The following is a 25,022-nucleotide window of genomic DNA, read 5'->3' on the forward strand; positions in this document are numbered from 1 at the left end:
AGCCTACCTACCAATAGTTATTTTTAAAGGCCTTGCAATTCTTGGTCTGTGGCGTGATGTCAGACATATTTGATGACCAAAGAAATCAGAGAAATGCTGTCATTTTCAAGTTCATACTCATCTCTTGGAAAGAAGAGCTTGAGGGGCTGTCTTCAAAAGATGGTCTCTCGCCACCAAAAATATGGAGGAATTACATTTTTGCTTTGGACATTGAGAAAACAATTACCCTTATGTGACACAATGAATTATGCACATTTTATTTTCAGTTTTAAAAAGGTTTGTATACCTAGGAATGCATCTGCTTTGGCATTGTATTAACACCTGAAGCAAAAACTGAATGACAATTTCTTCGCTACGATTTGCTCATGTCAGTTAAGAGGTTAGTTCATTCTTACATTTTGCTGCCATCTATACGACAAATGGCTCACAGCACCCTCATTTGAAATGAAGAACAAGTCAACCACGGTATTGATATTCAAAAACAAGTGTAAACAACTGCAAACTTGTCGCCTGTCATCTTTCAATACATTTTTAAATACTAGCACCTAGACACACTGCTACGCACTGGGTTTATCTTGCTTTTTTGCAACATCTTCTTTTGAAGTTTCGTGGTAAGCTCCTGCTAAACCAAAAACAGTTTAAATACACATTAGTAAACAATCATTTCAAGCCAGGGGATAGGGAGGGCTACAGTGCATACCAAATAATGAAAACTAGAACACCACTTATTTTAAAAGGGAGGTGTGATCACCTGCCTAGTGCCCCTACAATCTTAGTTCCATGACCTCATGAAATGGCAGAAAAATATATGATGAGTGGGTGATTAGCAACTGTCCTCCCCTGAAACAAAGAGGCTGTCTTGACAGTTGGTCGTTACAGAAGCGCTATTAGCATTTATGCATGACCCATGCTGTATTGTGCTGTAGGCAACTCTTCTGTTGGAAGTTGTCAGGCCTTAACAATAGAAGACTTGGTAGGCCAAAGTAATGGAGCAAAGCGTCACCTGTTCACCCATAGGAAGGGCAGACCCATGGCCAGTGGGTCTCAGTAGCGTGCTAAAACCTCCAGGGCCTCCTCCTTGAAGGCGAGGGGAGAGTGCTGCTGCACGCCTTCTGCACCTACACTGGTCTCCCAACAGTCATAGCCACAGTCTCTCAAGTCCTGGATAGTGTTCTGGATCACAGAGCACTCCGTTTCTACCAGAGGAAATCACAAAGAAAAACAAAGTCACAAACAGTGAGCTACATTCAAAACACACGACTTGACAGTGTTTGCCCCTCCGTGCGTGCCTTCTGTGCAAGAGGATTAGTTTACATCTGCGTAGGTTTTTACCTAATTCATCTCTGAGAATGACTTCGGCTGCTACACAATTGGCACCCTTTGCCCTGGATGCACCCTAGAGCTCTGTGCTGTGGGAGTCTGATGGCTGCTGTGAGAGCTGCTCACAAAGCCCTCGCCAGCAAACAGCAGAAGGGCGCACACCAGCGGTGCCAAATAAATGGGACAAAACAAATAACTGGATTTAAAAAATGTGTAAGGGCTAGGGGTAAACAATATTTAAAAAACACTTAGGGTGTGAATGTGTCAAATAAGGGAGCTATTTTTTAAATATATTTTTTTATTTCACCTTCACCTATTTAACCCGGTAGGCAAATTGAGAACAAGTTCTCATTTACAATTGCGACCTGGCCAAGATAAAGCAAAGCAGTTCGACACATACAACGACAGAGTTACACATGGAGTAAAACAAACATACAGTCAATAATACAGTAGAAACAAGTTTATATACGATGTGAGCAAATGAGGTGAGATAAGGGAGGTAAAGGCAAAAAAAAGGCCATGGTGGCAAAGTCATTACAGTATAGCAAGTAAAACACTGGAATGGTAGATTTGCAGTGGAAGAATGTGCAAAGTAGAAATAAAAATAATGGGGAGCAAAGGAGCAAAATAAATAAATAAAATAAATACAGTAGGGAAAGAGGTAGTTGTTTGGGCTAAATTATAGGTGGGCTATGTACAGGTGCAGTAATCTGTGAGCTGCTCTGAGAGCTGGTGCTTAAAGCTAGTGAGGGAGATAAGTGTTTCCAGTTTCAGAGAGTTTTGTAGTTCGTTCCAGTCATTGGGAGCAGAGAACTGGAAGGAGAGGCGGCCAAAGAAAGAATTGGTTTTGGGGGTGACCAGACAGATATACCTGCTGGAGCGCGTGCTACAGGTGGGTGATGCTATGGTGACCGGCGAGCTGAGATAAGGGGGGACTTTACCTAGCAGGGTCTTGTAGATGACATGGAGCCAGTGGGTTTGGCGACGAGTATGAAGCGAGGGCCAGCCAACGAGAGCGTACAGGTCGCAATGGTGGGTAGTATATGGGGCTTTGGTGACAAAACGGATGGCACTGTGATTGACTGTATCCAATTTGTTGAGTGGGGTATTGGAGGCTATTTTGTAAATGACATCGCCGAAGTCGAGGATTGGTAGGATGGTCAGTTTTACAAGGGTATGTTTGGCAGCATGAGTGAAGGATGCTTTGTTGCGAAATAGGAAGCCAATTGTAGATTTAACTTTGGATTGGAGATGTTTGATGTGGGTCTGGAAGGAGAGTTTACAGTCTAACCAGACACCTAGGTATTTGTAGTTGTCCACGTATTCTAAGTCAGAATCGTCCAGAGTAGTGATGTTGGACAGGCGGTTAGGTGCAGGCAGCGATCGGTTGAAGAGCATGCATTTAGTTTTACTTGTATTTAAGAGCAATTGGAGGCCATGGAAGGAGAGTTGTATGGCATTGAAGCTTGCCTGGAGGGTTGTTAACACAGTGTCCAAAGAAGGGCCAGAAGTATACAGAATGGTGTCGTCTGCGTAGAGGTGGATCAGAGACTCACCAGCAGAAAGAGCGACATCATTGATGTATACAGAGAAGAGAGTCAGTCCAAGAATTGAACCCTGTGGCACCCCCATAGAGACTGCCAGAGGTCCGGACAACAGACCCTCCGATTTGACACACTGAACTCTATCAGAGAAGTAGTTGGTGAACCAGGCAAGGCAATGATTTGAGAAACCAAGGCTGTCGAGTCTGCCGATGAGGATGTGGTGATTGACAGAGTCGAAAGCCTTGGTCAGATCAATGAATACAGCTGCACAGTAATGTTTCTTATCGATGGCGGTTAAGATATCGTTTAGGACCTTGAGCGTGGCTGAGGTGCACCCATGACCATTTCGGAAACCAGATTGCATAGCAGAGAGAGTATGGTGAGATTCGAAATGGTCGGTAATCTGTTTGTTGACTTGGCTTTCGAAGACCTTAGAAAGGCAAGGTAGGATAGATATAGGTCTATAGCAGTTTGGGTCAAGAGTGTCCCTCCCTTTGAAGAGGGAGATGACCACAGCTGCTTTCCAATCTTTGGGAATCTCAGACAACACAAAAGAGAGGTTGAACAGGCTAGTAATAGGGGTGGCAACAATTTCAGCAGATAATTTTAGAAAGAAAGGGTCCAGATTGTCTAGCCCGGCTGATTTGTAGGGGTCCAGATGTTGCAGTTCTTTCAGAACATCAGCTGACTGGATCTGGGAGAAGGAGAAATGGGGAAGGCTTGGGCGAGTTGCTGTGGGGGGTGCAGTGCTGTTGACCGGGGTAGGGGTAGCCAGGTGGAAAGCATGGCCAGCCGTAGAAAAATGCTTATCGAAATTCTCAATTATAGTGGATTTATCAGTGTTGACAGTGTTTCCCATCTTCAGTGCAGTGGGCAGCTGGGAGGAGGTGTTCTTATTCTCCATAGACTTTACAGTGTCCCAGAACTTTTTTGAGTTAGTGTTGCAGGAAGCAAATTTCTGCTTGAAAAAGCTAGCCTTGGCTTTTCTAACTGCCTGTGTATATTGGTTTCTAGCTTCCCTGAAAAGCTGCATATCACTGGGGCTGTTCGATGCTAATGCAGAACGCCATAGGATGTTTTTGTGTTGGTTAAGGGCAGTCAGGTCTGGGGAGAACCAAGGGCTATATCTGTTCCCGGTTCTAAATTTCTTGAATAGGGCATGCTTATTTAAGATGGTTAGGAAGGCATTTAAAAAAAATAACCAGGCATCCTCTACTGATGGGATGAGATCAATATCCTTCCAGGATACCCCGGCCAGGTCGATTAGAAAGGCCTGCTCGCTGAAGTGTTTCAGGGAGCGTTTGACAGTGATGAGTGGAGGTCGTTTGACCGCTGACCCATTACGGATGCAGGCAATGAGGCAGTGATCGCTGAGATTTTGGTTGAAGACAGCAGAGGTGTATTTAGAGGGCAAGTTGGTTAGGATGATATCTATGAGGGTGGCTGTGTTTACGGCTTTGGGGAGGTACCTGGTAGGTTCATTGATAATTTGTGTGAGATTGAAGGCATCAAGCTTAGATTGTAGGATGGCTGGGGTGTTAAGCATGTTCCAGTTTAGGTCGCCTAGCAGCACGAGCTCTAAAGATAGATGGGGGGCAATCAGTTCACATATGGTGTCCAGAGCACAGCTGGGGGCAGAGGGTGGTCTATAGCAGGCGGCAACGGTGAGAGTTTTTAGAGCGGTGGATTTTTAAAAGTAGAAGTTCAAATTGTTTGGGTACAGACCTAGATAGCCTGCAGAGTTCTGTCCTACTATCTTTGCAGTAGATTGCAACACCGCCCCCTTTGGCAGTTCTATCTTGTCTGAAAATGTAGTTTGGGATGAAAATTTCAGAATTTTTGGTTGTCTTCCTAAGCCAGGATTCAGACACAGCTAGAACATCCGGGTTGGTAGAGTGTGCTAAAGCAGTGAATAAAACAAACTTAGGGAGGCTTCTAATGTTAACATGCATGAAACCAAGGCTATTACGGTTACAGAAGTCATCAAAAGAGAGCGCCTGGGGAATAGGAGTGGAGCTAGGCACTGCAGGGCCTGGATTCACCTCTACATCAACAGAGGAAAAGTAGGATAAGGGTGCGGCTAAAAGCAATGAGAATTGGTCGTCTAGAACGTCTGGAACAGAGAGTAAAAGGAGGTTTCTGGGGGCGATAAAATAGCTTCAATGCATAATGTACAGATAAAGGTATGGTAGGATGTGAATACAGTGGAGGTAAACCTAGGTATTGAGTGATGATGAGAGATATTGTCTCTAGAAACATAATTGAAACCAGGAGATGTCATCGCATGTGTGAGTGGTGGAACTAATAGGTTGGATAAAGGTATAGAGAGCAGGACTAGAGGCTCTACAGTAAAATTAGCCAATAAACACTAACCAGAACAGCAATGGACAAGGCATATTGACATTAAGAAGAGGCATGCTTAGTCAAGTGATCAAAAGGGTCCAGTGAGTAGTGAGGTTGGTTGGGGTCACGGCGATTCAGACAGCTAGCCGGGCCATCGGTAGCAAGCTAGCATAGGATGGAGGTCTGTTTTTAGCCACCTCATGCGTTTCCGTCGGTAGGATTAGTGGAGTTCCAGGTGGTAGAGGGGATCAATCCAATTTGCCAAAAAAAATTGATACAGTTATAGAGGCCCAAGAAGAAAAAAAATTATAATTGTCCGATAGGTCTATTCAGAGTTTGTTTTGATATTTTAACATGCGTGTCGTGATCGCGTTTGGTGTGGGGGGACAAAATACATTTATGCACGATGGCGCACGCGCGCAAACGGTTTGGGTTCCGTGTTAGCCATCATTGATTTGGTCTCACATGCTGAGTGCTCATTGGCTATTAGAAGTAGTCCTTGTCTAATCACATCGTAGCAATACTCATACTACAAGATGCACAACCAACAGGGGTCTGGTGAATGGAACAGCCATCATTGTTGAGTCCTTGATCCGCTCAAACTACACAAGTCCTGACGTACTGACACTAGCCCAAGTTCATAGGATTTCACCCCGATCATGAAAATTTGCCTGGGACAGCAAAATGTGGCGAAACAGTATAGTGTATGACCGGCATAAGTTGGAAATTGAGTGGCACTAGCAACTCCAGGTTTGTGGGTTCAATTCCTGTTAGGGGTCAAATATACTAAAACGATGATGCTCTCACTTGCTGCTTTGGATGAAAAGCATCTGCGAAATAGCATATACTGTATTATTAGTAATAGTAGTATTTCTTTGCTGAAGAGCCAACCATAAGCTAAAGTACATCTCTATGTGGAGGAAAAAACATTACAATGCTCATCAGCAAAGAAATTATAAATATTCAGCACGTCACCAGACAGTGGTGGATTTTAACAAGGCAGGAGGATAGCAGGTTACTTTACTGCATGCTCGTCCCTGCTCTACCTCAAATCAAAGCCTTTAAGCCCAAAGCTGATCTGAGAGCACTGGGAGGGAAAACAGACACTTAAGTAAACTTTTTGGAAAATAGCTTCAAACCACAAAAATGTGCAACACTTGCTTGCTAGTACAACAAAGCAAATCAACATCAGTTGGGGATATATTTAGGAGATCTTTAGCTGATTTAAAATGCAACGTGTTACAGGCTGCAGGCATAAACAAAGAAGGCAGTGGATTCAGACAGGTTCTCTGCCTGTTTTGTTTTTGTGGAAGATAGGATCCTGTTTGTCACTCTCTTGGCGTACTGACATATCCCTACTTCTCTACGCCGTCGGTTTGAGACTACAGAGCTTTTCCCTAAAACGAGGAAGAAGATAAGGACGACTAAGGTAGAGATTTCCAGGACATACAATAATTCCAGCAGGAAGGAACCCCCCCCCAAACCCCCACATCCAATCAATACAATGGAGCCAAATCTACAGATGTCCTTTCATATATCTCTTTTAAAAGGATTCATTACAAATAGAAATTGGTAACTCTCTAACCCAAAATTAAGGTGAGGACCAAAGATGATGGCGATGCAGTGTAAGAACAAATAGGGACAGACGCGTGCACGCACCCCCCCCACTTGATTACTGTAAGCCAGATAGGGAGGTAAGTAGATAGCGAGCTACAGTACCTGGTCTAAGCAGGGTGATACCACAGCCCCCTCCGCCAGCACCAGTCAGCTTGCTGTGTAGCCCTCTGGCCAAGGTGACGCGGCACAGGGTGTCCAGGGCCGGGTGTCCTACACCCATCACGTTCAGGTGGTGCTGGTTGATGTCAATGAGTTCCTACGGTAGACATAATAGCAGCTGTCGTTTTTATTTGAGCTTTTTTTTTTTTGCATCAAAATACAAATTTTGTCTTTTCATGCAGCTGTAGTCTTTACCGTGTGTAAGAGGAAGGGAATCATTTCTACACTGTGTCACACTGGTAGTGTGTCTGCAGCACCAGGACACACTGTCCATAGGCAACGTGTGCATGCATTTCCATACGGTACCTCCAGGATATTGTAGTGCTCTGGTGTGGGGGTGTCGTTGGTCATCTCTGATAAGGTCTGCTCACAGGTGCAGGAGACTGCATTCACAGATTCCAGTACAGGGTTTATAATAGAGGGAAACTGGGGGGGGGGGACAGCAAATAAACATAGAATTAATACTTTTTACAAATAATTGGGAATTGAATGTAAAGGAATTGAACAACACTAAATATACTAAAGGAAGTCCACAGTGCAGACTAAAGCAGCAAATACTCATATCTCATCTAGTGGTCATAATCATTTAAACAGTCAGATACCGTACAGCAGCAACACAAAAAGCCAGTCACTCAGTGCTGAGTGAAAAACATTGCTTGCTGCCCCCCCCCCAATCATAACACTGCCAGTAACACCACCTATGTCGATCTAACAGAACAGAAGTGCTCACCCCTGTGGGTGTCGTCAAGGCAACGCCACACAGGGGTGCTAGCTGAGTGCTTCATCTCCATGTTTTATGAACTGGCCATTCCATATGAATTCAATTACTTTCTGACTGCACCCCTTTAGATTTCAACAAAACCTTCCATACATCAAATCAAATCAAATGTTATTTGTCACATACACATGGTTAGCAGATGTTAATGCGAGTGTAGCGAAATGCTTGTGCTTCTAGTTCCGACAATGCAGTAATAACCAACAAGTAATCTAACTAACAATTCCAAAACTACTGTCTTACACAGTGTAAGGGGATAAAGAATATGTACATAAGGATATATGAATGAGTGATGGTACAGCGCAGCATAGGCAATATACAGTAGATGGTATCGAGTACAGTATATACATATGAGATGAGTATGTAAACAAAGTGGCATAGTTAAAGTGGCTAGTGATACATGTATTACATAAGGATGCAGTCGATGATATAGAGTACAGTATGTACGTATGCATATGAGATGAATAATGTAGGGTAAGTAACATTATATAAGGTAGCATTGTTTAAAGTGGCTAGTGATATATTTACATCATTTCCCATCAATTCCCATTATTAAAGTGGCTGGAGTTGAGTCCGTGTCAGTGTCAGTGTGTTGGAAGCAGCCACTCAATGTTAGTGGTGGCTGTTTAACAGTCTGATGGCCTTGAGATAGAAGCTGTTTTTCAGTCTCTCGGTCCCAGCTTTGATGCACCTGTACTGACCTCGCCTTCTGGATGATAACGGGGTGAACAGGCAGTGGCTCGGGTGGTTGATGTCCTTGATGATCTTTATTGCCTTCCTGTAACATCGGGTGGTGTAGGTGTCCTGGAGGGCAGGTAGTTTGCCCCCGGTGATGCGTTGTGCAGACCTCACTACCCTCTGGAGAGCCTTACGGTTGTGGGCGGAGCAGTTGCCGTACCAGGCAGTGATACAGCCCGCCAGGATGCTCTCGATTGTGCATCTGTAAAAGTTTGTGAGTGGACCAATTCAGTTTGTCTGTGATGTGTATGCCGAGGAACTTAAAACTTGCTACCCTCTCCACTACTGTTCCATCGATGTTGATGGTGTTCCCTCTGCTGTTTCCACAATCATCTCCTTAGTTTTGTTGACGTTGAGTGTGAGGTTATTTTCCTGACACCACACTCCGAGGGCCCTCACCTCCTCCCTGTAGGCCGTCTCGTTGTTGTTGGTAATCAAGCCTACCACTGTTGTGTCGTCCGCAAACTTGATGATTGAGTTGGAGGCGTGCGTGGCCACGCAGTCGTGGGTGAACAGGGAGTACAGGAGAGGGCTCAGAACGCACCCTTGTGGGGCCCCAGTGTTGAGGATCAGAAGGGTGGAGATGTTATTGCCTACCCTCACCACCTGGGGGCGGCCCGTCAGGAAGTCCAGTACCAAGTTGCACAGGGCGGAGTCGAGACCCAGGGTCTCGAGCTTGATGACGAGCTTGGAGGGTACTATGGTGTTGAATGCCGAGCTGTAGTCGATGAACAGCATTCTCACATAGGTATTCCTCTTGTCCAGATGGGTTAGGGCAGTGTGCAGTGTGGTTGAGATTGCATCGTCTGTGGACCTATTTGGGCGGTAAACAAATTGGAGTGGGTCTAGGGTGTCAGGTAGGGTGGAGGTGATATGGTCCTTGACTAGTCTCTCAAAGCACTTCATTATGACGGAAGTGAGTGCTACGGGGTGGTAGTCGTTTAGCTCAGTTACCTTAGCTTTCTTGGGAACAGGAACAATGGTGGCCCTCTTGAAGCATGTGGGAACAGCAGACTGGGATAGGGATTGATTGCATATGTCCGTAAACACACCGGCCAGCTGGTCTGCGCATGCTCTGAGGGCGCGGCTGGGGATGCCGTCTGGGCCTGCAGCCTTGCGAGGGTTAACACGTTTAGATGTCTTACTCACCTCGGCTGCAGTGAAGGAGAGTCCGCATGTTTTCGTTGCAGGCCGTGTCAGTGGCACTGTATTGTCCTCAAAGCGGGCAAAAAAGTTATTTAGTCTGCCTGGGAGCAAGACATCCTGGTCCGTGACTGGGCTGGATTTCTTCTTGTAGTCCGTGATTGACTGTAGACCCTGCCACATGCCTCTTGTGTCTGAGCCGTTGAATTGAGATTCTACTTTGTCTCTGTACTGACGCTTAGCTTGTTTGATAGCCTTGCGGAGGGAATAGCTGCACTGTTTGTGTTCGGTCATGTTACCAGTCACCTTGCCCTGATTAAAAGCAGTGGTTCGCGCTTTCAGTTTCACGCGAATGCTGCCATCAATCCACGGTTTCTGGTTAGGGAATGTTTTAATCGTTGCTATGGGAACGACATCTTCAACGCATGTTCTAATGAACTCGCACACCGAATCAGCGTATTCGTCAATATTGTTATCTGACGCAATACAAAACATATCCCAGTCCACGTGATGGAAGCAGTCTTGGAGTGTGGAGTCAGCTTGGTCGGACCAGCGTTGGACAGACCTCAGCGTGGGAGCCTCTTGTTTTAATTTCTGTCTGTAGGCAGGGATCAACAAAATGGAGTCGTGGTCAGCTTTTCCGAAAGGAGGGCGGGGCAGGGCCTTATATGCGTCGCGGAAGTTAGAGTAACAATGATACAAGGTTTTTCCACCCCTGGTTGCGCAATCGATATGCTGATAAAATTGAGGGAGTCTTGTTTTCAGATTAGCCTTGTTAAAATCCCCAGCTACAATGAATGCAGCCTCCGGATAAATGGATTCCAGTTTGCAAAGAGTCAAATAAAGTTTGTTCAGAGCCATCGATGTGTCTGCTTGGGGGGGATATATACGGCTGTGATTATAATCGAAGAGAATTCTCTTGGTAGATAATGCGGTCTACATTTGATTGTGAGGAATTCTAAAATCAGGTGAACAGAAGGATTTGAGTTCCTGTATGTTTCTTTCATCACACCATGTCTCGTTAGCCATAAGGCATACGCCCCCGCCCCTCTACTTACCAGAAAGAGGTTTGTTTCTGTCGGCGCGATGTGTGGAGAAACCCGCTGGCTGCACCGCCTCGGATAGCGTCTCTCAAGTGAGCCATGTTTCCGTGAAGCAAAGAACGTTAGTCTCTGCTGTCCCTCTGGAATGCTACCCTTGCTCAGATTTCATCAACCTTGTTGTCAAGAGACTGGACATTGGCGAGAAGAATGCTAGGGAGTGGTGCACGATGTGCCCGTCTCCGGAGTCTGACCAGAAGACCGCCTCGTTTCCCTCTTTTTCGGAGTCGTTTTTTTGGGTCGCCGCATAGGATCCATTCCGTTGTCCCGGTTGAAAGGCAGAACACAGGATCCGCGTCGCGAAAAACATATTCTTGGTCGTACTGATGGTGAGTTGACGCTGATCTTATATTCAGTAGTTCTTCTCGACTGTATGTAATGAAACCTAAGATGACCTGGGGTACTAATGTAAGAAATAACACGTAAAAAAACTAAACACTGCATAGTTTCCTAGGAACGCGAAGCGAGGCGGCCATCTCTGTCGGCGCCATGTTTGGCGCCGACAGCCGCTGGCCATGTCAGAAGTGTTCAGAAAGGGACTTTTTGAATGCCCAAAGATTCAGGAGATTGAGCTTACAAAAAGGGTTGTCAAATAATTTATTAATTTCTAGATACTTGTTTAAAATGAAAAATGTATGTGTGTTGTCATAAATTGAGACACGGCATTATCTTGAATACAGGGGGGGGGGGGATGTCGTTGCAGTCATAGAAACAGAATTCATAGAACGGGATGTATTTCCATTTCAATTACTAACAGAAAGATGGACACCAGTCCACCCACCGTTGAATTTCAACTTGAATGGAAATGTCTATTCTATTATCTATATTTCTATGATTTCAATAGGTTTATTGTGGAAGATTGACAGTTTATTTTAAAACAATGAATATTCCTACTCAGGTCAACATTCTCTGATGTGTGGACCTCCAATCATCTTTCCAACCATTTTGAAAGTAGAAATGTAAATTCTATTGAATTCTTTTGTTCATTAAATCAGCCAAAACATGACATACACCCTGTATTCAAGAGCATGCTGTCTCAACCAATGGTGGGCACAACACAAACACCTCTGATTATGTACAATTGTATCTAAGCTACAACAGATACTGTATGAACATTTAAAATAAATCACATTTAGATAATTAATTTTAAAGGTAAAAAGACTTTTTGACAACCCTGTTTGTAAGATTATATCAAACTCAAACATTTATCTTTTTCATTGATGGTAGGGTGGTTTACATGTAGGGTGGTAGGGTGGTTTACATGTAGGGTGGTAGGGTGGTTTACATGTAGGGTGGTAGGGTGGTTTACATGTAGGGTGGTAGGGTGGTTTACATGTAGGGTGGTAGAGTGGTTTACATGTTTGCCCATGGTAGAGTGGTTTACATGTTTGCCCATGGTAGAGTGGTTTACATGTAGGGTGGTAGGGTGGTTTACATGTAGGGTGGTAGGGTGGTTTACATGTAGGGTGGTTTACATGTAGTGTGGTAGGGTGGTTTACATGTAGTGTGGTAGGGTGGTTTACATGTAGTGTGGTAGGGTGGTTTACATGTAGTGTGGTAGGATGGTTTACATGTAGGGTGGTAGGGTGGTTTACGTGTAGGGTGGTAGGGTGGTACATGTTTGCCCATGGTAGGGTGGTTTACATGTAGGGTGGTACATGTTTGCCCATGGTAGGGTGGTTTGAGCACCTTTATCTCCTGAATGTTTTGGCATTCAGGTCCAAAATGTCACTTTCTGACAACTTCTACCACGGGCAAACATGTACAGAAGGTTTTGTTGAAATCTAAAAGTTGTGCAGTCAGAAAGTGATTGAAATGACACGGAATGACCCAAAGGCACTCAATGCCAGGCCCCAGAGTGCCTTTCCCATACAAATGAAAGCACAGGCGATTACACTAATTACAGGGCTGGGGAGGTGAACACAGGGGAGATGAGATGGCAGCCATTTAGTACCTTGTTCATTTTGTCCTTCACTCCAGCAACAAGTACCTTGGTGCTGCGAGGGACCTTGGTGTTTGTGAGTAGGATCCTTAACATTGGGACCCTGCAAATGGGAAAATAAAAAAAGGCAGGTTAGCAATATAATACCACATGATGCACCTGTATTTGTCCAGGTGTTGCTACTGTTATGGGTTCCCTCATACGAGTGGCAATAGTAGAGTCCACAGAGGGAGCATCACCTATCTTTTCCATTGACCACTCGTGACAGCATGGGCAATGCCGTCTTCATTCTAAAGTAGTCAATTTCAACTTCACTTGGGGATTTAAATTCCACCTGCCCTGCTGGAATGTTCGCTCAAGTGTATAATTCACAGGCTGACCCCCCACTGACCTGGATAACATTCTGGGATCCCTTCCCAACCCAGTAGTCTACTTTAAAATGATGTCTGCTATCACAGTCTGTAAATCTGTCAATGTAAATTAGGCCCAGCGAGCATATTCATGGAAAGGTGATTTGTTAAGCAAAAAAACTGTTCAGTACCTGTTTAGGGGAGTTATTTTCCCAGAATGGTATCTCAATATGCCACCTAAAAAAAAAAAAAGAGTCAAAACAAAGTGAAAGAAATGGGCATCGGATGAAAATAAAGAACACAATAGAGCATACATTTTCTGACCGCAAAACAGCCCTCGCAACACACAAAGGAATAGTGCAGCACATTTCCCCTCCGTTTACTGTAACATCCGCACAAACAACGTCTGCCTTCTCACAGAGATCCTACAACGAGATAAATCCCTACAACACTGTGAGTTCTGCAGACGACAAATGTTGCCAGATTGTATCATATCATTCCGTTGTAGTGTCCACATACACAGTTCATGGTATCATACATCACAATGCAAAGCTGTGTGGTACTGTGGTGTTGCGTGCAAAAGGCAGAGGGATCTGGGTCTTACCCCATGTCCCCACGGCGTTGTCCACCCCCGACGGGTTCCCATGGATGATCCTCTCCCCCTGAAACGCCCACCTGTTGATCAGCTCCATCTCCACCTCACCCCACCTGTCGAAACATGATGAAATATAGTAGAGATGATTACAATAACAATGTACACTGGGCATTCAAGCCCCATCAGCATTTCCCTGCTGTCCTTCAGTCTGTGCTTGTGATAGCCCTACATGTGAGGACATCAGTAACAAAGTCCTAACTGATTTTTGGAATAGCATCCTTCAGTGGCGGCAGTACCCAATACATGTGAGATAAAACAGTTTACAATTGGCTCATTCATCCTGTAACTATTCCCCAGGTCGTTGCTGCAAATGAGAACGTGTTCTCAAGTCAATTTACCTGATAAAATAACGGATAAAAAAAGTATAGAAAAAATAAAAAAGATAAACTTTTGTTATTGACCAAATACTTATTTTCCACCATAATTTGCAAATAAATTCATTAAAAATCCTACAATGTGATTTTCTGGATTTTTTTTTCTCAGTCATAGTTGCAGTGTACCTAAGATGAAAATTACAGGCCTCGCTCATCTTTTTAAGTGGGAGAACTTGCACAATTGGTGGCTGACTAAATACTTTTTTGCCCCACTGTATATATTAGGACATACGGTGACAGAGAACCGTGTATTGTCTGACTGTGCATTGAGTGGTGCAAGTACTCTACATAAAACTACAGTACATGCAGACTAAGACAAATATGGCTTACATTGTTCCAATAGACAATTTAAATGTTGCAATGTTATTAGATCTAGTAGACAATTTGTTGTGCAGTCATTACCTGGCTGTGCTTTCCTGGTCACTGAGTAGAGAAGGGATGGTCCCACTGGCAGAGAGCAGAGCTGCAGCCAGGCACACAGAGTAGGCAGCACTTGACCCCAGACCCGCTCCAGTTGGCAACTCTGACCACACAGACACAGTCAGGCTGGGTAACTCCCTGCGATGGAGCAAGAACCATGAACCAAATTCTCATTCTCAGCTTAGATATGCGTATATCTAGGAATAGGAAAGTAGTATGATTTATTAAGACCAAGATAGGCTAGGGAGAAAAGTATATAATTTGGGTGGAAAAGACACAATAAATAAACACTTTCCATGAAATCACTTTAAAACTGGGCTATTGTTTGTACCTACTACTGTTTGTATAAGGCTTTTGGGTACCCATCTCACACAAAAACCTCACACTTTGCAACAGCTCATACAGCAAAAATATCCAGAAAGCACACTTCCTGTGATCTTAATCAAACAGGCCAAAGGACCGAGGCACAGCAGTACTTTTCCTCGGGAATGACTAGTGTGGTGTGCATATGTGCATGGGTGTGAGCTGAGTAGACTTGCTCCACTGTCAATGTCCATGACAGTCAGACTCCTTTTGGGCAGACAGGAAACGCGGGTGCTCTAAACTAATTGTGGAGCTCTTCTCCCCAGGGACAAACACATCCAGACTTGTTAAGGCTGCAGCGGGGGCCCAGTGCCAGCTTCTAATTAGTGGCTGTCCGTTCTGTCAGAGCCCGTCCACTCCTCTCTCAAACACGCTAGCCTAGCGCTGCCCGCGTCAGCCCCGATTAGGCCTACTCTTTAGCATCCGCCCAGCTCCCAGCTGCCTAAGTCTTCCTCACTAGCATGGGGTCTGTATTGTTCATTGGAGGTTTGATTCTTGGGTGTCAAGATTAGAATTATCCTATGTTAACACTCCTATATAAATTAGCTCTATCAATTTCAATTCTTACCCTGACCCAGCAAAGACAGAGAGGTAGATGTAGAGGAAGGCTAAGATGGCCATGCTGCGAGTATCCAAGGTTCCATTTGATACACCAACCAAGTCTCGCAGTCTCCTGACAAGCTCTGCATCAAGCTCATTCACATTCCCCAGTTCAGCTGTAAGCAGAATTACAAAAATAGACAACATTACCATAGAAGAATAAAACAAAGAAAACCAACAATTATATTTTGAGCTGTTGTTTTACAACTTGACCAATAGTTTTGGGGTTCAAGTCCAGTTCAGGCTCTCTCCCAAATTCACTGCATTGGTGTCAGAAGTGGAATGGAGCTGCTGGGAGGCCATTATGTCCCATAGCACAGACACAAGGATATGACTTTCCAAGGGGGTAGTGTAGCAAACTTAGTACAACACCTACCTTGTCAGGAGGTTTAAGCCTCTTGGTGTAATGGCTAAGGTGTTGGACTGAGTCACAGGGACCAGGGTTCCAATCCCACTCGGGCCACCCCTTCAAATTCACTACATTTCAATCCTCCAGCCAGAAAGCACCTCTCACCTCCAGAGTCAGGAAGCAGCTGCTTCAACTTGGTCACATCCCAGCTGAGGAAAGTGTTGATGTTGGGGAGATTGATGCAGACTTTACTGGTGGATGTGGCTTGCAACCGTAGGTATGTGCGCAGGTTCAAACTCACAGCCAGAGCCACCTAGCAGGGGTTGGAGAAAACAGACCTCTGAATTGTTGTTGTGGTTATAGTCAAATCAATTTCATGTCAACAACCAATCTTCTTTCAGTGCAAACACAGAATAGACTGTGTCTGTACTGGGTGAACAACTTTCATGAATACATGAGTGTATAAAGATGTTGTATTAGCCTGGGGGCAATTCCATGGTAATGGAGTTGCACTGAGACTCAGGTTGTTCACTTAAAATGTTACCTATGCCAAAAAAAAAACAAACCATACAAACTCTACGCACAATGAATACTTTCAACAATTTACACAGAAAATGTTTCCAAAGCACACATACTATTAAAACTGTGGAGATCTGCCACTGTTTTTTTGTGACCATTTTACAAAAACTCTTAAATATCTGCTCTGAATTAAGATTCAAATATGTCTGCAGAAAATAATGAGATGTCAGCTATGATGACACCTTGACTTAGAACAAAAACTATTTTTGGACATTGAACTACAGTAACTGAACTGGATTTACACCAGGGAACAGCATTGCGGTAAAGAATTACATCATGGGTTTCTGTTCTGTACTGCACAAAAATGCATAATTAAGGTTATGAATGTCATTCTCTTCATGGTGACGTATCCTCAACAGGTACACAAAGGCAGAAATATGCAATATCCTTATTTTGCATATTTGGGTATTATCCTACACACAGGCTATTATTTTAATGAGCTCTGCCACCAAACAAGACCAAATTTGGTTGGTCCGGACCAAATCTGAACCAATCATAGACGTCTATATGTTCCACAAGTTTGGACAGCACAGAAGAGCTCAGTAGAGTACAGTATAGTTCATTATAGTGTACTCAACTCTAGTGGGCTCTACTGTGTATTAGGGGTGTGACGTATAAATTCAATTGGGATCGTTAACTTTTAGAAAAGCTCCCTAACCAATCGTTTTAGTTTTTCACAAAATTAAAATCACAGTGCAGTTAACTTAGCACTAACAGGTCCCGATCACCATCATAAAGGGGGGGGGAAACGAATTAAACAAATACCTAATGCAGCAATGCTGTAACGTTAGGAGGAAATCCGTATCTTTCAAATGATTTGCCACGGATATAAAGCGCTCCGCTCGTCATTAACAGTTGGAAAAATGTCAGAGTGAGACAGTGAAGCGGCAGCAGCAAAATCCTGCATGGGAATACTTTGAGAAATTAAATGAGAAGGTGGTGAAATCTGCTAACCTTCCGAGGTGAAACTGAGCTACAGTGGCAGTTCAGGTGCAACGCTGAAAGGGAGGGAACATGAGACCCAATCCGTTGCTGGCAACAGTGCGATAAGGGACGTAGTGAGAGAAATCACAGCACCGACTACAGAAAGTATTGCAATTGATATGCAGACATTGTCAATGGTAGAGGATGACGGCTTCAATGTCCGAATGGCATATCTATAACCAGACGGAAGATGCCGAAAAAAAACGTGACAGCCCGGATGGAGAAATTGTATGATTGCTCTGCAAGTAAAAAGCGAGCGCTCTCAAACACCATACGTGGCGTTAACAGCAGATTGTTGGACATCTATGAACAAGCTGTCATGCATCACTGAAACGAGCCATCACACAGCCCATGTACTGACATCTGAGAACATGGAGGAGAGGCACCCAGCAGGAAACCTAAAACGGCATTAACTACCATTGTTGCGTGGGGGACAGCAGTAAGAGTGCAGTCTGGTAGGTATCCAGGACTTCAGTAGATTAAACTGCATTGCCAACTAGCGGTCAAAACGCAGGATCATATCTGAATCACGTCATTTTAGGATTTTTCTTATGGTTTAAACTTGAACAAAATGGTACACTTGTCACATCCCTACCACAGATTGAACAACGAGACAGATATTTCACTGAATGTACACTACCCGGTCCAAAGTTTTATAACACCTAGTCATTCAAGAGTTTTTCAATATTTTACTATTTTCTACATAATAGAAAATAATAGTGCAGACAACAACACTATGAAATAACACATCTTAAATTAATGATGGACTGCCGTTTCTCTTTGCTTATTTGAGCTGTTCTTGCCATAATATGGACTTGGTCTTTTACCAAATAGGGCTCTCTTCTGTATACCACCCCTACCTTGTCACAACACAACTGATTGGCTCAAACGCATTAAGGAAAGAAATTCCACACATTAATTGAAATGCATTCCATTTGACAACCCCATAAGAGCTGGTTGAGAGAATGCCAAGAGTGTGCAAAGCGGTCATCAAGGCAAATGGTGGCTATTTTAATTTGTATAACACTTGTTACTACATGATTCCATGTGTTATTTCATAGTTTTGATGTCTATTATTCTACAATGTAGAACACGTAGAACATAGTAAAATAAAGAAAAACCCTTGAATGACTAGGTGTTCTAAAACTTTTGACAGGTAGTGTATAAATGTGAAGCATCAGCTTGACATTTCCACTGACAGGCAGGGGGAGAAGATGGAACGAGATGGATTTTGGCCTACATTTTCTCATTGATCTAACATTTGCTCTCAATACAGTTCTCTGTTCACAAAACTAGAATATGTTATGAACAGTTTGGACTAAGTTCTGTAGACTTTCGGTTTTTTTTTTAAAATCGTGCTGTGTAAAACGAGTGCAAAGGTGAATTCGGATATTACACACGTGCACTTCGGAGTAGGCGTTCCCTAACAGAAATATGCAGATGTGTGCTAAAACACGCCAATAGGATCACGCTAGCGCATGCTTGGCTCTGCCCACCTCCTTGCTTGTTCTGCCCACTAGGAATCATTTGTTCCCACTGGAAATGACAGGTACTGGTCTATCTTGGTTTAGTTATAAATCTACTGTGCACTGTACTGAACTCTACTTTTCTTTACTGTCACGATACCAGAATTTTGACTTAGAAACCAGGTTAAGGTTTAGTATCACGATACTAAAAAACAATTTAAAAAAACAATACCAAGGCAAAAAAAAAGAAACCAAAGTCACAGAAAGATCCAGACAAACTCAGCTAACGCTCTGTTCAATTGTTGAGCTTCTTTTGAGTTCAATATCATTAAATTACACTTTTTTTTTACGTCAACATTTTTCAGAGGCAGCCATGAATGCATTAGTGAATCAATCATAAAATCAATCTAACAACATAACAGTATCCATTTATTATGAATAAAAATATAAACACAACATTTTAATTGATTTTACGGAGTTAGTTCATATGAGGAAATCAGTCAATTGAAATAACTTCATTAGGTCCTAATCTATTGATTTCACATGACTGGGAATACAGATATGCATCTTTTCGACACAGATACCTTTAAAAAAAAATGGGGCTACAATGGGCCTCAGGATCTCGTTACAGTATTTTTGCATTCAAATTGCCATCAATAAAATGCCTGGCCATACTTTATAACCCCACCGCCACCATGGGACACACTGTTCACAACGTTGACATCAGCAAACCGCTCGCCCACGAGACGCTATGAGACTGGATGGACGTACTGCCAAATTCTCTAAAATGACGGAGACGGCTAATGGTAGAGAAAAGAACATTCAATTATCTGGCAACAGCTCTAGTGGACATTCCTGCAGTCAGCATGCCAATTACACGCTTCCTCAAAACTTGAGACATCTGTGGCATTATGTTGTGTGAAAAAAATGCACATTTTAAAGTGGCCTTTTATTGTCCCCAGCACAAGGTGCCCCTTGTATTGATCATGCTGTTTAATCAGCTTCTTGATATGCCACACCTGTCAGGTGGATAGATTCTTGGCAAATGAGAAATGCTCACTAACAGGGATGTAAACACATTTGTGCAAACAATTTTAGAGAAATAAGCTTTTTGTGTTCATATTTCTGTTCAGTGAATTAGAATGGTAAATCTTTATTGATAAACTGGGTAAATCAAGATGTAGCCTAGGCCTATTCAAACAGGAGTGTGTGCATGCATTAAGTTACGGAGCGTGTTTTGGCTGATTTCATGGGGCTACAGATTAATCAACTTGCAACCAGTTTCATTGGACTGATCAACAACATTTAAATAGAAATGAGCTTAATTTATAAACGTGTGAGCTGTCTCTTTAACCAGTAATGGCATAGTTCAAGAGAGAACAGGGAGGCTGCCCATCAGAGCCCCATTCACACATTCTGTTCGCTGAGGCAATAGATAATCTTTGGGAGGGACCAATTTTAAGTGCATTAATAAAGTTGTTGTGGGAATCAACTTTGGGTAAAGCGACTTTCTGTATCATAATCAGTCACATTGACCCCAAAACACATGGAGTTGGATACAGTGCCGGAAAGAGGAGAATGTTAGCTTCCTTATGAGACCAACATGAGCTCTCTCTACTCCAAATATCAAGCGAGTTACATGGCATTCACAGAAGGTTGGTGGCACCTTCATTTGGGAGGATGGGCTCGAGGTAATGGCTGGAGCGGAATCATATCAAACACATGGTTTCTGTGTGTTTAAAGCCATTCCATTCACTCTGTTCCATCCATTATTTTGATCCGTCCTCCCCTATGCAGACTCCATTAGTGCCATTTACATGCGGAACATCACCAAACCATGAAATCCATTGACATGACGTGTCCGTGTTCTTCTTACACACACAAAATGACATCTTGCTCTAACTATACAGACATAGTGTCCGTCTGCATCGTTGTCGTGCACAAATATACTTTTAGGACGTCTTTTAATGCGGAACGCCAAAATATCCAAATGATTATGATCACACTTCCTCAATTCAAATATTATCGCGACACTTCCGTCATAACTGAAAAAATTATCGAAAAAAAATAATTACAGGGGGCAGTTTGGGGGAAAAAAACTAATCCTGTCAGAATCGTACTACTCCTTCACTCTGCAGTCTGACTCATCCCAAACCATCTCCATTGGGTTGAGGGCGGGGGATTGTAGAGGCCAGGTCATCTGATGCAGCACTCGATCACTCTCCTTCTTGGTCAAATACCCCTTACACAGCCTGGAGGTGTGTTTGGATCATTGTCCTGTTGAAAAACAAATGATAGTCTCACTAAGCGCAAACCAGATGGGGTGGGTGTATCGCAGCAGAATGCTGTGGTAGCCATGCTGGTTAAGTGTGCCTTGAATTCGAAATAAATCACTGACCGTGTCACCACCAAAGCACCCCCACACCACCTCTTCCATGCTTCATGTGGGAAATACACATGCGGAGATCATCCGTTCACCTACTCTGCATCTCACAAAGACACAGCGGTTACAAATGTCAAATTTCCACCAGTCTGATGTCCATTGCTCGTGTTTCTTGGCCAAAGCAAGTCTCTTCTTCTTATTGGTGTCCTTTAGTAGTGGTTTCTTTGCAGCAATTAGACCATGAAGGCCTGATTCAGGCAGTCTCCTCTGAACAGTTGATGTGCTTGTTACTTGAATTCTGTGAAGCATTTATTTGGACTGCAATCTGGCATACAGTTAACTCTATTGAATGTATCCTCTGCAGCAGAGGTAACTCTGGGTCTTCCTTTCCTGTGGCGGTCCTCATGAGAGCCAGTTTCATCATAGCGCTTGATGATTTTTGCAAATGCACTTGAAGAAACTCTTAAAGTTCTTGACATTTTCCAGATTAAGACATGAAGGTCAGTCAAAGTAATGATGGACTGTCATTTCTCTGCTTATTTGAGCTGTTCTTGACATTTACCCTATTTGGTAAAAGACTATCTTCTGTATACCACCCCTACCTTGTCACAACACAACTGATTGGAATTTCTTAATGTGTTTGAGACAATGAACTTAACAAGGTACACCTGTTAATTGAAATACATTCCAGGTGACTACCTCATGAAGCTGGCTGAGAGAATGCCAAGAGTGTGTAAAGCGGTCATCAAGGCAAAGTGTGGCTACTTTGAAAAATCTCCTAAAATATATTTAACACTATTGGTTACTACATAATTCCATGTGTCATTTCATAGTTTTGATGTCTTCACTAATATTCTACAATGTAGAAAATAGTACAAATAAATTAAAACCCTGGAATGAGTAGGTGTGTCCTAAATTTTGACTGGTACTGTACATATCCAAACCAGAAGTCATGGATTACAGGCATAATCTGTACCGAGCTAAAAGCTAGAGCGGCAGCTTTCAAGGAGTGGGACACTAGTCTGGATGCTTATAAGAAATCCCGCTATTCCCTCAGACGAACCATGAAACAGGCAAAGCGTCAATACAGAACAAAGGTTGAATCCTACTACTACACTCTGACGCTCGTTGGATGTGGCAGGGTTTACGGACTACGAAGGGAAACACAGCCGCGAGCTGCCAAATGATGCACGCTTACCTTTTATGCTCGCTTCAAGGCAAGCAACACGAAAGCACATGAGCACCAGCTGTTCCAGACGAATGTGTGATCACGCTCTCCGTAGCCGATGTGAGCAAGACCTTTAAACAAGTCAACATTCACAATGCCGTGGGGCCAGACGGATTACCAGGGCATGTACTCAGTGCATGCGCGGACCAACTGGCAAGTGTCTTCACTGACATTTTCAACCTCTCCCTGACCGAGTCTAATAACTACATGTTGCAAGCAGACCACCATAGTCCCTGTGCCAAAGAATGCAAAGGTAACCTGCCTAAATGACTACCGCCCCGTAGCACTGGGCTAGCCATGGCTCACATCAACACCATCATCCCAGAAACCTGAGACCCACTCCAATTTCCAACAGATCCACAGATGACGCAATCTCAAATCGCACTCAACACTGACCTTAACCACCTGGACAAAAGGAAGACCTATTTGAGAATGCTGTTCATTGACTACAGCTCAGTGTTCAACACCATAGTGCCCACAAAGCTCCTCACTAAGCTAAGGACCCTGGGACTAAACACCTCCCTCTGCAACTGGATCCCGTACTTCCTGAGGGGCTGCCCCCAGGTGGTAAGGGTAGGCAACAACACGTCTGCCACACTGATCCCTCAACACCGGGGCCCCTCAGGGGTGCATGCTTAGTCCTGTACTCCCTGTTCACCCACAAGTTCAGGGCCAAACAACTCCAACACCATCCTTAAGTTTGCTGATGACAACAGTGGTAGGCCTGATCACTGACAACCATGAGACAGCCTATAGGTAGGAGGTCAGAGACCTGGCATTGTGGAGCCAGGACAACAACCTCTCCCTCAATGTGAGCAAGACAAAGGAGCTGTTCGTGGACTACAGGAAAAGGAGTGCCGAACAGGCCCCCATTAACGTTGACGGGGCTGTAGTGGAGCGGGTTGAGAGTTTCAAGTTCCTTGGTGTCCACATCACCCTCAGGAGACTGAAAAGATTTGGCATGGGTCCCCAGATCCTCAAAAAGTTCTACAGCTGCAGTATCAAGAGCATCCTGACCGGTTGCTCCACCACCTGTTATGCTAACTGCCTTCCAGGACTAATATACTAGGCGGTGTCAGAAAAAAGAATCCTAAACTAAATATAAATGTTGATATTAGTTATGTTTATGTATTTCAAATACCTTTAAGACTTTTGACAAGAATGCCTTGTTTGACAAGAATGCCTTTTTTAAATAACTCTTTGCTTTTATTTGACATGCTCCTAGAAACCTCACGTTGGTGATCATGGGTCTTTTTACATAGAGCCCGACCAATGTATAGGTTCATCAATATTATTGGCTGATACTGGCCTTTTAGCGCTATATCGGTATTGGCTGATAATTCCAACGATGACTGATTTATAGGAAGAAAAGGCTACACATTTTTTCCCGCGAAACTGTACATCACCATCTTCTGTCTTTTGTGGCACCAATGTAAGGGTTTATGGCAGGGGAAACAGTGTTGCAGTAGTCTAGTGTGTGGTGCGGAAATAATGACAAGAGACCCTGGGGAGCTTTGCGTTTACACTGCCTTAAAGGGAACCGGACTAAGGAATTAAAGCGAACCGAACTCAGACCATCTCTTGATGGTCTCCATTCGGTTCGCTTCGGGGGCTCTTTTGGAGGGGTCTGAGTCTCTTTGGAGTGTTCACACTGCACAAAAATGTAAGCAAACAGCACTGAGTTCACAAAAACTGTCAAAGGGACCAAGTGTGAAAACACCCTTAGGCTCAAATTGTGTTTGTTGATTCTAGCAAATAATTCTACTTCACTGGCTAGCTGAGGGTTTCTCAACTCTGCGATGTAGTTATAACACATCAATGGAGTTGAGTGGTAGACAAGTGTGTGGACCGTATCTCGGACTACGTTGAGTCATTGTCAGTCAATACTTCTAAAAATATTCATTCTACCTATGTTTGTCCTCTGTAGCTGTGCGGCTTTGTTTGCTGAAATCTATATTTTTTAAATAAACCGTTAATCAAATACAACCACCGACTGTTTCCCCATATCGACTGACAGCGACTCGATGTAGTCGGGAGGTACACTCCGCCCACAGTAGAGTAGAGTAGAGCTCTTCACGAATCCACCTGTATGCGAATACCCGAGACCCGATCCTGGACCTGAGAGGATCCGGATCCAGAATTCTAAATAATGTCACAGGTCTGAGTTGGATTTGATATGATCGTCACGGGTCTAAGGTATGTGTAATCTTGACTGACTTGTCCGGAAGGATCTGAACGTGACTGCTGCAGTAGAGAGCAAGAGAGAAATGGTATCATTTATGCTGCTGCTCTTGCTTTTTACAAGAGTGGAGCGTGTAGCTTGTTGTTGGCCAATCCATGAGTCATCAAAGCGGCAATAGGCTACAGTCATAGAGCCTTGCTCTGTGTGTTGCAAAAGTAAGGAGATATCTAATCAATGGAAGATGGAATTAAAATGACAATTATAAGTTAAAGGAGAAGGATAGACTACAATGACCAAGAGCCAACAGGTAGGCTGCTAGTTAATATTCTGAATGGTTATTTGTAACTAGGATTAGAATGTGCATGCACTGCAGCCTCAGTTAGCCTACCTACCTAACTTCTCACGGTT

The 25,022-nt window shown here is 43.6% G+C and overlaps 1 protein-coding gene across 4 annotated transcripts in view; it reads right to left on the reverse strand.

The window, feature by feature from the left end:
* Positions 1-243: 243 nt before the first annotated feature.
* LOC112263285 (mevalonate kinase-like) overlaps positions 244-25,022 on the reverse strand; it is a 31,985-nt gene continuing 7,206 nt past the window's right edge. For 3 of the 4 annotated variants that reach the window (XM_042330657.1, XM_042330658.1, XM_042330656.1), the window contains 9 exons: positions 15,958-16,105; positions 15,412-15,559; positions 14,463-14,618; positions 13,636-13,739; positions 13,223-13,268; positions 12,694-12,784; positions 7,290-7,409; positions 6,927-7,080; positions 244-1,196 (listed from right to left, as the gene is read on the reverse strand). In XM_042330657.1, the coding sequence (XP_042186591.1) occupies positions 1,045-1,196; positions 6,927-7,080; positions 7,290-7,409; positions 12,694-12,784; positions 13,223-13,268; positions 13,636-13,739; positions 14,463-14,618; positions 15,412-15,559; positions 15,958-16,105 (1,119 nt within the window). In that variant the 3' untranslated portion in view covers positions 244-1,044. Of the gene's footprint in view, positions 1,197-6,926; positions 7,081-7,289; positions 7,410-12,693; positions 12,785-13,222; positions 13,269-13,635; positions 13,740-14,462; positions 14,619-15,411; positions 15,560-15,957; positions 16,106-17,772; positions 17,859-25,022 lie in introns of those variants that run through there. The other variant, XM_042330659.1, reaches the window with a different exon arrangement.

This window comes from Oncorhynchus tshawytscha, linkage group LG12 (genome assembly GCF_018296145.1).
Source record: "Oncorhynchus tshawytscha isolate Ot180627B linkage group LG12, Otsh_v2.0, whole genome shotgun sequence".
Lineage (NCBI taxonomy): Eukaryota > Metazoa > Chordata > Actinopteri > Salmoniformes > Salmonidae > Oncorhynchus > Oncorhynchus tshawytscha.